Raw genomic sequence first — 12,708 nt, forward strand, 5'->3', positions numbered from 1 at the left:
AGTCATTTCTCTAATGACAGAAAGTGAAGAGCAACTTCACTCTTGCTGAAGGTGAGAGAGTGAAAAAACAGGCTTAAAACTCAACATTCAAAAAACTAAGATCATGGTACCCAGTCCCATCACTTCATGGCAAATAGATGGGGGAAAAGTGAAAACATTAACAGATTGTATTTTCTTGGGCTCCGAAATCATTATAGACAGTGACTGCAGCCATGAAATTAAGACACTTGCTCCTTCCATGGAAAGCTACGAAAAACCTAGACAGCGTATTAAGGCAAAGACATTAATTTGCCAACAAAGGTCCACATAGTCAAAGCTGTGGTTTTTCCAGTAGTCGTGTACAGTTGTGAGAGTTGGACCATAAAGAAGACTGAGTGCTGTAAAATTAATGCTTTCGAATTGTGGTCCTGGAGAAAGTCCCTTGGACAGCACGGAGATCAAACCAGTCAATCCTAAAGGAAATCAACCCTGAATATTCACTGGAAGGACTGATGCTGAAGCCAAAGCTCCAATACTTTGGCCAGTTCATGTGACGAGCTGACTCACTGGAAAAGACTCTGATGCTGGGGAAAGACTGTGGACAGAAGAAGGGCAACAGAGTATGAGATGGTTGGATGGCATTGCAGACTCAATGGACGTGAGTTTGAGCAAACTCTGAGAGATAGTGAAAGACAGGGAAGCCTGGCATGCTGTGGTCCATGGGGTTCTTGGTTCACATGCTGTTTAAGCCTGGCTTGAAGAATTTTGAGCATTACCTTGCTAGTATGTGAATTGAGCACAGTTGTGCAATAGTTTGAGCATTCTTTGGGATTGGAATGAAAATTGACCTGTTCCAGTCCTGTGGCCACTGCTGAGTTTTCCAAATTTGCTGGCATATTCAGTGCAGTGCTTTAATAGCATCATCTTTTAGAATTTGTATGTATTAATATTCTTCATTTTTAAAGTCACCATTCTCCTGGTTTTCTTTGGTTCTTTGTTCATGGCTTCCTATAGCTCTTTGTGCATTTTTAGAGGTTAAAGTCTTTGTCTAATAAGTGCAGTGACTGGGTTTGCCAATAGGCAGTTTCTGTTAATATTTTTTCCTAGAATGGACCATACTGGCTTTTCTTTCTATGCTTCTTAAATTTTTTGTTGAAAATAAGATATTTAAATATTTTAGCATAGTGAAACATAGGCAAGCCCTTGTGCTCTTTCTTCTGGGAGCCACCAGACAAGTTAAAATTTACAACTATAGTTCTTTGCGAACAAGATCTGTGTTCCTGCCTCTGACACTTGCAGCCTAAACCCCGAGTGCAGTCTGCCTTCCTCGTGGTCGTTGCCAGTCTAGGGTATGGGGAGTAGTAGCTGGGAAGTTTAAAGCTTCTTTCTTCTCCAGAACTTCTGTTGGTGGTTGTAATTTTTTTAGTAGATTCCAGAGTTCTGCAGAAGTTGATTCTGATACATTCTGGCTGCTCCTTAGTTGCTTTTGATTTCCCTGGTGGCTCAGACAGTAAAGCATCTACCTACAATGCAGGAGACCCAGGTTCGATCCTTAGGTCGGGAAGATCCCCTGGAGAAGGAATTGGCAACCCACTCCGGTACTCTTGCCTGGAAAATGCCATGGATGGAGGATCCTGGTAGGCTATGGTCCATGGGGTCACAAAGAGTCCGACATGACTGAGCGACTTCGCTTTCACTTTTAGTTGTTTTTATTGGGGAACCAAGCTCCAAAACTCATTTCTTCATCTCTTTTGCTGATGCCACCTCCCATGAAAACAATATAGTTCATGGATTATCTACACAGCTTGCTTCTCCCTTACTGTTTGTCATGTGTCTTGTGACTTTAGTGAAACTCTTATTTTATATCTATTATCAACTCAAATAAAACTTAGACCCTTTTAGAACTTCAGATATCATGAGTTCTGTGCAGTGTAAGGGTTAGTTATCTTTCTAATGGAAGAAAAGAAGGTGGTAGTACTTGGTTAAAACATATTTTGAGTTTAGTTGTGGAATATTGGTATAATTTCTGATGCCTGTATTACTTGGAGGCCCAGGATGGATACTTTGGATGATTTAATTCACATCTAGATTATTAAGTTGCTGTTGTTCCTTCTTTTTAAAAAAGAAAAAATACATCACTCAGTTACCAGTGAATGGAAGGCAAGGTTTTTAGCATGGATGATTACACACGTTTCCTTTTTCATGTAGCAGATAAATGCTTGTCACTATGTCAGGTTAGTCTATCATTTTTATTATGTTTATTAATTGGTGTTTTACTATACAAATAAATATTTTCTTTCTCCATCAATTTGAGGTTGCTTTTTGTCATTATTGGATTCAAATTATGCATTTTATTTATAAATACCACTAAAGTATTGTTGTATCTAAGTGCATCATATCTGTTGGTATTGTTGTTCAGTTGCCCAGTCATGTCCGACTCTTTGTGACCCCATGAACTGTAGCACACCAGCCTTAGCTGTCCTTCATCATCCCTCCCAGAGTTTGCTCAAACGCGTGTCCGTTGAGTCCATGATGCCATCCAACCATCTCATCCTCTGTCGTTCCTTTCTCCTCCTGCCTTCAATCTTTCCCAGCATCGGAGTCTTTTCCAATGTCAGCTCTTTGCATCAGGTGGCCAAAGTATTAGAGCTTTAGCATCAGTCCTTCCAGTGAATATTCAGGGTTGATTTCCTTTGGGATTGCCTGGTTTGATGTCTTTGCTGTCCCAGGGACTCTAAAGAGTCTTCTCCAGTGCCACAGTTTGACGGAATAAATTCTTCAGCACTCAGCCTTTTTCATTGTCCAGCTCTTACATCCATATATGACAACTGGAAAAACCATAGCTTTGACTGTATGCACTTTTGTAGGCAAATAATGTCTCTGCTTTTTAATATGCTGTCCAGGTTTGTCATTGCTTTTCTTCCAAGGAGCAAGCGTCTTTTAATTTCATGGCTGCAGTCACTGTCCACAGTGATTTTGGAGCCCACGAAAATAAAGTCTGTTACTGTTTCCACCTTTTCCCCATCTATTTGCCATGAAGTGATGGGACTGGGTGCTATGATCTTCATGTTTTGAGTGTTGAGTTGTTGGGATAGGATGTTATTTTGTCTCACAGTAAGTGATAAGTTTGGTTATTTGGTGGTGTCTGCTGTGCTTTATTGAAGTTAGAACTTTGGATTTAATAACTTTGACCCATGAAACTTTTGTCCGTGGATTTTTGCTACCATTGCATGTTTGTGTGTTTGTGCTCAGTCGCTCAGTTGTGTCCAACTCTTTGCAGTCCTGTGGACTACGCCTGCCAGGCTCCTCTCTCTGTCCGTGGGGTTTTCCGAGCAAGAATACTGGAGTGGGCTTCCATTTCCTTCTCTAGGGGATCTTCCCTTACCTTTATGTTCATGAATTTCTCAATGTTGATGTGTTTCCTGCATTGTGAGGTACATTTTTTTCCCCTCTCACATCTTCGTATGTAAAGATATTTGTGAAATTTATAAAACAAAATATTAATAAAATAATTTAACCTGATGAAAATTAGAAAGGATTAATATATTGTCCCATACAGACACCTTGACATTGCTCCAGAAATAAGTTTGACAGAATCCACTATTCTATTCTTTTTCTTGTCCTTGTGATCAGAAGAGTACAATGCCTTATCAAATTGAGTCTCTTTTAGAAGTTTCCCATTGAACATAGAGAGAGGTCTTTGGCTGATGATACAAATCTTGGCTCTTCTCTTGTTGTCCCACAAATCCCTGCAGCTCATCTTTTGTGCGTGTCTAATTTTTTTATGTTCTTTAGACTGGATACTTTCTGTTGTTTGTCTTCAAGTTCACTTCTCATTTCTCTGTCATCATTTGTCTGTTGTTGATTGCATTCAATGAATTTGTTGTTTCTGTTACTGTATTTCTGGTTCTGAAATTTCCATTTTGTTGTTCCTTATATTTCTGTTTCTTTGCTGAAACTTTCTGTTAGGAAGTTTAAGTGTGTTTATAATTGTTCACCAAAGTGTTTCATGATGCTCTGAAGTCCTTATCAGATAATTCCACAACTGGCAGCTTTGTGTTGGTGTCGGTTAATTTTCTTTTCTCATTCAGGTTGAGATTTTCTTGATTCTTGAAATGATGAATGATTTTCATTTTATTATGGTTTTATTCCAGATTTTGAATAATATGCTGTGAAACTTGGAGTCTTATTTCAATCTGTTTTTAACAGGCCTCCTCTGACAGTGTACTAGCAGGGGAGGAAGACTGCCTCCTTACTACAGAGTGAGGCTAGAAGATTGGACTCCCCACCCTGCTTGATCTCCAACAGCCTCTGTTGACCACTGTGGTGGAGAGGGGAGGGTACCTCTTACCTCAAGGTGGTAGTTAAAAACTTCAGACTTCAATCAGCCCTTGCTGACATCTTGAAAGGGAAAGGACACCTTTGTTACTGCTGGCTAAAGTAGAATTCTACTTGGTTGCCATTGTTGTGAATGAGGAGGAGTAGGTTCCATGGTGTTTGGCTGGAGTAGGGCAGTAATTAAAAAATGATTTTGCTTGCTAGTCTACACCTTTCCCATTCCTTTCACCAGAGAGAGCAGGCCTTTCTTGTTGGTTTTCTGAGTGGTGGTTTGTTGTTATTTTTATTTTTTTGCCTGTGTTCATCAGGGTTTCTGGGTTGCAGGCTTCTCTGTTGCCTGGTCTCAGATATATAAGGCAAAAAGAAAACCCAGAGAACTCAGTCATGTTGTTTTTCAAGTTCTTACAGTTGCTGTTAATTGACTTTCTCTCCACCTTTCAGTGTCTTTTGATTTTTTTCAATATATCACAGTCAGGAGATTCGATGTATTTAGTAAAAGAAATGGGAAGAATGTTTCTTCTCATTTTTTTGCATGGAACTGAGTAGCCTAACTGGTTTAAAATTAAAATAGTCCATTGTGAACTTACTTGAAATGAAATGTTCAAAATTATTTTATTCCTAAAAATATTTACCACCATATTCTGTAAGTCACTAAGTTGTACATAAGATTAAGTATATTCTTTGTTGTACCTATATATGCATGTACAAAAAAGTCTCTTTCTTTATTTTAGGATTATGTACTGAAGGACTCTACCGTGTTAGTGGGAACAAAACTGATCAAGACAATATTCAAAAGCAGTTTGATCAAGGTAAAAAGATAATTATATAAGACAAAATCATCATTTTGTGAGTTTCCGTATTGAAATTTCATATGAAAACCTCCTTATGATTATGTATTATGGGAGAAAGTTTTGAAGTAGTATTAGGAGTATTTAATCAAACAGATACCAGAGTCAGGAAACAGGAGAGCTGTAAATCCATTACCAGAATTGGAAAAGCAGTAAATTGAATTATGATGCATCATCATCTTTGTGTATGCAGATTTACCTTTAGGTGCAGTTTGAAAGTGTTTTTTTTCTTTCATGATATTGTACCAACTGACTAATTAGGGATTTTTTAAAAAGCTGAATTTCCTACTCATATTAAATTAATTTTATATGAGATCAAAGATATAAGTGAAAAAAATGAAAGCTGTATGTACTAGGGAGAAAAATGAGTGAATATTTTTATAATCTTGGAGTAGGGAGAGGCCTAAACTTAACATGAAACCTAGTAAGCATGAACAAGATGATAAACTGGACTGCCTAAAAATGTAAAACCTTCTGTATGGAACAGTGGATAAGACAAAATCAGGAGAAAAACTGTAAACCTGGGGGGCTATGGAATTTCTTTGCTAGATTAAGCAATTCATTTCAGAAGAACTGACATACATATGAAAATATGCTCAACCTCTGTCAATTATAAATAAATAAAAATTAAAAAGGTTTATTTATTATGAGAATGGAAAAGATTATTGGTAGGGCATAGGCAAACAGGTATATTGTATATTATTGGTTATGGGTGCTTTAGATAGCTTTTGCTGGAGAAATTCCATTTGTAAATATTTATGTTACAAGTCTTTGTGTAAACCTACCAAGAAATTTATTGTAGCATTGTTTGTATTTTGTTTTAAAGGTGGGGAGTCCACTCATGTTTACAAATAGAATACTAGATAACCATATAGAATAATGAAGATTATATGTGTTGAAATGGTAAAATTGTTGAGTGTTGGAGAAGGAGGTGCTTAGCTTTGAAAGAGCATTGTTAGTGTTTCACTTTTTAAAAGTATTTTGTTACAAGAACTGTTTAGACTTTTATCAAATTTGTACAATTTTACTTCTAAGTAATGAAAGAAGAATAGTCAGTATCAGGGCCTCTTGATTTAGACTTTCTGGTGTACTGTTTTCTAGTTCTACCACTTACTGTGCTAAGTTGATTCAGTTGTGTCCAACTATTTGCGACCCTATGGTCTGCAGCCCGCCAGGCTCCTCTGCCCATGAAATTTTCCAGGCAAGAATACTGCAGTGGGTTGCTGTGCCCTCCTTCAGATCTTTCCAACCCAAGGATCAAATCCACATCTCTTACATCTCCTGCATTGGCAGGCGGGTTCTTTACCACTAGCGCCACCTGGGAAGTCACTTACTGTCTTTGTGACCTCTCGAAGTTAATCTTTCTAAACAGCAACTTTTTCATAGTCTAGAATGGGAGTGATAAAACTTACCAAAGAATAATGAGATAATGCATATGATGAGTTTTCTGTGCCAGACACCATGTTAAATGTTCACTGGGTAGCTTATATTTCAAGGAATGTAGCCTGCCTAAGGAAGTAAACTTTAGTAAATAAAAGTTTTTAATCATAACATCTTTATAGTTTTTTAAATGAAATAAATCTAAATCTTCAGTAGTAGAATATTATGTAAATTTTATGTCTGGGAGAATGTTTTATAGTTGTTAAAATTGTTTATGTGTAGGACAAAATGTAAAGATTGGTGATTCTTGGTTAAGGGTATGTGTGAGTTCTTTGTATTTTTATATTATTATTGCAGAATTTCTACAAGCTTGAAATTGCAATGAAATGTTTCCTGCTCCCTCAAAAAATTTTTAACAGTTGCTGGTGAAATTTTAATAACCTTGGATAATGCCTTAAAAATTAAATTCAATATAAAATACATACGTGATTCATCTTTTTTTTTTTTCAAATGAGCAGAAAAGGGATGAAAGGAAACATGCTAAGTATAAACAGTGATTATCTCTTGATTATGGGGGTATTTTTTTCTTTATCATAAGTATTCATTGTATTTATAAAAGGAAAATAAGACTTTAAAATAGCAAATCAACCTTATAATACACCTTTACTGTGTTCTGTTCTTGTTTATTTAAAGTCAGAACTTCACTGATAAGTGTTTAAAGTGTTTTATATTAAAATTTTTATCAAAACATGTGTATTATCTATAGTGAAACAGATCACCAGCCCAGGTTGGATGCATGGGACAAGTGCTCGGGCCTGGTGCACTGGGAAGACTCAGAGGGAGCGGGTAGAGAGGGAGGTGGGAGGGGGGATCGGGATGGGGAATACATGTAAATCCATGGCTGATTCATGTCAATGTATGACAAAACCCACTACAATATTGTAAAGTAATTAGCCTCCAACTAATAAAAATAAATGAAAATAAAATAAAAATTTTAAAGTATAAGTTAAAAGGTTGAAGCTTGAATTTATATGTATGATTCTTATCTTCTGTGTCTCTGTTTCCTTATGACCTCTTTTAAATAGCTTACATTAAACAAAATGTTTTAAGAGAAGAGAGATGTTAAATAATATTGCCTGTATACTAATAAGCCTAATAGGTTTTTTTTTATTGTAACAGAAAATGCTCCTTGCTTGGTTTTCTCTTTCATTATCTGTAGTTTTATCAGGCAAACTTACATTAAAACAATGGGGGAGAGATGAATCTGCCTGTAAATAAAGGTGACCAATGAGAAGACTTAAATATCTTTGGATCTTCAAGTACCCATTTAGCTTACTTCTAGTAATAAATTTAAATTTATTATAATTTTTAATTTCAATTTTTGTCTTGTAGATCATAATATCAGTCTAGTATCAATGGAAGTAACAGTAAATGCTGTAGCTGGAGCTCTTAAAGCTTTCTTTGCAGATCTACCAGATCCTTTAATTCCATATTCTCTTCATCCAGAGCTACTGGAAGCAGCAAGTAAGTATAAGTCTCTCTTTTTTTTTTTTTTTGAGAAGGACGATGGTAGTGGAGTTTGTACATTGGTTGCTGTGTGTTAAAATAGGTCATTCAGTAGAATGTGTAGCAAATAAAAATTCAGCTTCTAGAACTGTTGATTAAAGTTCTTTCCCTTTAAATCGTTTTAGCTAGCCTCCTAGATGACTAGGTGCTCCTAAAAGTTAGATCATAGTGCTGGAAGTTTGAGGTTTGTGTTTTAATTCAAACTCAAAGGCATTGTAGGAAAAAGAAATTAATTCTTTAAATGAATGTATCTGTAACATAATTTAGTGAAATACAAGTTTTAAGTCAAAGAAATTAACTTTGGCCTCGTGTCTTAAGTCAGTTTTTGAGAGAGTTAGACAGGAAAATGAATACCTATTCAGTATTGATTCATACTTGGCATCATCATTCATCCAGATGTTTCTACTTAGCAGATACTCATTTGTTATCTGGAAAATGAGAAAAAAGGTCTGTTTGACTGTCAGGTCAAATAGTGCTTAATCCTTATTGTGTTCTCAGTATTTAGTTTCTAAATATTTCTCTTCAGTATGTCCTTCTGATTCCAAGTCTTCAGGCTCTTTAGAGTGAAGTTACTTTCATACAGTTTTTATTATTAGAGTTCATACAATTTTGATTATTAGAGTTCTCAGTTAATTTTCTTTTAATTAAAATCTACTTCAATATATTGGCACATGATGCAGTTGCCTTATACATAGTCTCATATATAAACTAGGAAAATAGTCCATCTGATAGCTTAGATTTTCTTACTTTTTGACTGTAAAAATAGCATTAGAACTTTCCTAGTTAGGAAATTATTGAGGGCTGATTTAGAAGTAATATGTGGCAAATGAGAAATTTGTTCATACTTGATTTTTGGGCTTCCCTGGTGGCTCAGATGGTAAAGAATCTGCCTGCAATGTGGGAGATCTGAGTTTGATCCCTGGGTCAGGAAGATCCCCTAGAGAAGGGAATGGCTACCCATTCCAGTATTCCTGCCTGGACAATCCCATGGACAGAGGAGCCTGGTGGGCTGCAGTTCATGGGGTTGCAAAGAGTCAGACACAGCTGAGTGACTAATACACAGTAAGTGGTATTTGTACTACCTGCCATGAGTTGCTATGTGGATTGGACCCCTCCAGAGGAACCCACTGTTAGTTTGGAAGAAAGAAGTGAATGAGGAAGAGCAGCAGTAAGGGTGCTCTCTTCTGTCCTCCTATTTACGGCAGAACCGCCTTTCAGTTACCCTGATTCATAATTTGCATAAATTTGGAAAGTAACTGATTGCTGTAGTAATTGTGAAAAAAGATGTTTGGTAAGCTAAGTGAATTATAAATAAGTATATGGTGATGCTTTAAATCAGGTGCTGGCAAACTGACCTATAGGCCAAAAATTCAGCTTGCCATCAGTTTTCAGAAGGCTTGCAAGTAAGAATTTTTTTACATTTTTAAATGGTTGAAAATGTTAAAAGAAAAAATTATATGATATGTTAAAATTATATGAAATTCAGATTTTTTTTTTTTAAGGTCTATTGGAACAAAGCCACTCTTGTTGCATATTGTCTATGGCTGCTTTTGTACAACTGCAGAGTTGAATAGTTTCACCCACAAAGCCTAAAATGCTTACTCTTTGTACCATGAATATTAAGAGCTTAACAGATTTATTAGTAATTAGTTGATTCTAAGTCATTATCTCAAAAAATTACTAATACACCATTTCGCCATCCCCAAGTTACTTTTTCAGTTATTAGCTTTGTGAAAAGACTTATTGTAATAAATGATAATCTATTTAGTAGCAGATTCTTTACATTTTCTTTGTTTTTGTTTACCTCTCCTAAAATATCTCATACACATTCTTGTTTTATAAAATAAGCATAGTAAGAAGCTTTATCAATATTTTTTAATGTCTGTGTTTCATGCAAATTCCTCATTACTTTTACAGAAATCCTGGATAAAACAGAACGTCTTCATGCACTGAAAGAAATTGTTAAGAAATTTCATCCTGTTAACTATGATGTATTCAGATATATAATAACACATCTAAACAGGTATTTTTACTTTTTGTTTTTGCAAGTAAAATGCACTACAGATTTCAACATGTATCTATAAATTGGATAGTTTTAAGATAGAGACAAATTAAACATACAGTTCAATTTTGAATCTCTAGATCATTTTTTCTTGGATTTGTAAAATAGGTTTTTCATTAACCTTTTTATAGAAAGATATATGACCCTTTTAGTATATGTAATGATTATATAAAAAGTAAGTGTGGTGAGTACTTTTTTTGTTATTGCTGTTCTTTAACAGCTCTTTTCTATAGAATCTTAGAATTTTAGTTACAAAATGACACTTAGATAATTAACTGAATCAACCTATTTGAAGTTGGAAAAATTGAGATTTAAAGAGAAATCATATGCTCAAGTGACACGTCTTAGGATTAGAATCCAAATTTTATTAAGTGGTTTAATTCCCTCTTCTTTTGTATATCTTGCTTGTTTTGTTTGGATAGTCTTCATAGTGAAAGTCTATTAGAAACTTGAATTCATATTATCATCCTTCTTGACCGAAATGCATAACATTATCCAATATCAAAAACCTTAAATAATGTAAAGCTTCACGTTCATGCTTTTCTCTATAAAGAAACTCTTGCCAATATCATTCATTAAATGAAAGAAAATATTGATATTGTATAATGGGATAAACCTCAAGACTTTGGAGTTAAATAGGTTTGGTTTTGAAACATTTTTAGTTTTGTGGCCTTGGACAAATTTTTTAACCCTTCCTAAGTCTTGATTTTCTTGACTATATAAGAGTGAGAAGAATAACACAGAGTTGTTATTGAGACTGAGAGTCCACCCTTCACAATATTTTCTACTAACATTGAAATGAACTCATGTTTGGTTTTTTTAAGCTAATACTGTCAGTGTCCAAAACAAGTACATTTCAGTCTGTACCTCTTAAAAGAGATTATTAAAGTTTTGTTGTTATCAGAGTAGCATAAAATTATAAACATTTCTAGTAACTTCTCTGCGGTCTCCCTCTCTGAGAAAATGCCAGCATACATAGCATTGCAGTGTACAGTTAGTGGAATTCCTCTTTTGAAAATTACCATACAGATGGTTCATGCTTTAACAGATGCATACAGGGTACTATAAGAGACGTTATCTAGTATGGAATGTTGGGATGGTATATGAACATATTATTTTATAGTTTGAAGTGCTGAAATAAGAATTGAACTTCATTAAAAAATAATATGGAAAAGGGACAAAGGAAAGAGCATGTTAAAAGAATCATGTGCTGGTCCACCATCAGTGTTATGTTAGACACTTATTAGTGTGTTTGACTCCAGTGATACAACAGTTAGTGACACCAGGCACCGTTGATACATTGAGGAATAGCAAAGAAGCATACGTTGCTTGAGCAGAGTGAAGGAAAGGACACTGCTACTCAGAGTGTAACCTATTGACTAGCTTTAGTCCTCAAAATATTTTCACAAGGAGGTTTGCTTTCATGTATATCACTAATTTCACTGTTGAGTTCAACTGACATTTATAGGGGTTGGGGTGGGGACCAAGTGTCAATGAAAAAAACATTGCATGATTGTTTCTCTGAATGGTATGGGGAGCCACTAGAAAGTAGAATAGAGAGATTGTATCATCAGATTTAAATTTTAAAAGAAACACTCAATTATTGACGATAATGGGTTTACTCTTTGTGCCAGGTACTCTTATAAGTGCTGTACACATCAGTAAATAAAATAGTCACACATTTCATGGAACTTGGATTCTAGTATAGGACGTAAATGATAAATATATGATGGGTGATTGATGAATTGCAAAAATTAATCCATAGAGTTGCTCTTTAAATATATTCTCTTTCACCTTTCATATTCAGTGAGTTACTGTGTCAGATAAGTTTTTTCTCCTAATTATTTTTCCTTTTCATTCCTCTGCCACTGCTTTAGTTTTAATTTCATCATTTCTCATTTAGGGAACTCTAGTTTTTCATTGAGCTCTCTCTGCCAGTTTTTCTTTCTTCTTTGATCACAATGCCAGAGTGATTGTTCTGAAAACTTTCTGTAAAAATCACTTATATCCTGAAGAAAAAAATCCAAATTGTTTAACATTAAGTGGCCTAGTTCTAGCTTATTCTGTTAAATTTCCTTTCCGTTTCCACCAGGTTATTATTACAGTGCCACTGTATTAAACTAATAGGATTTAACAAAAAGTATCAATTTGTGCTTGGATCCTTTTCACATCTTGACATGACTGCCTTAGTCTTTCTCAAAATTCAGTCCTCAAACCAGCAGCATCAGCAAAACCTGGGCACTCGTTAGGAATGCAAATTATCAGACCCCACCCAAGACATAATTATCAATCTTGTGTTTTAAAAGGCTTTCCAGGAGATTCTGATACACACTGAGAACCACTGGGAGGTTTGTTTTTTTTTTTTTTTAATGTTGATTTACAATGTTTTGTTGGTTTCAGATGTTCAGCAAAGTGATTCAATTATATACTTTCTCAGATTCTTTTCCATTATAGGTTATTATGGAATGTCAAATATAGTTCCTGTACTATACAGTAGGGTCTTACTGTTTTTGTATTTTATATGTAGTAATGTGT

The 12,708-nt window shown here is 35.2% G+C and overlaps 1 protein-coding gene across 4 annotated transcripts in view; it reads left to right on the forward strand.

The window, feature by feature from the left end:
* Positions 1–12,708, forward strand: part of ARHGAP5 (Rho GTPase activating protein 5) — a 71,790-nt gene that overhangs the window by 52,757 nt on the left and 6,325 nt on the right. For 3 of the 4 annotated variants that reach the window (XM_061159144.1, XM_061159145.1, XM_061159143.1), the window contains exons 4-6: positions 5,049–5,126; positions 7,938–8,069; positions 10,029–10,134. In XM_061159144.1, the coding sequence (XP_061015127.1) occupies positions 5,049–5,126; positions 7,938–8,069; positions 10,029–10,134 (316 nt within the window). Of the gene's footprint in view, positions 1–5,048; positions 5,127–7,937; positions 8,070–10,028; positions 10,135–12,479; positions 12,522–12,708 lie in introns of all 4 variants that reach the window. The other variant, XM_061159146.1, reaches the window with a different exon arrangement.

This window comes from Dama dama, chromosome 13 (genome assembly GCF_033118175.1).
Source record: "Dama dama isolate Ldn47 chromosome 13, ASM3311817v1, whole genome shotgun sequence".
Taxonomy (NCBI): domain Eukaryota; kingdom Metazoa; phylum Chordata; class Mammalia; order Artiodactyla; family Cervidae; genus Dama; species Dama dama.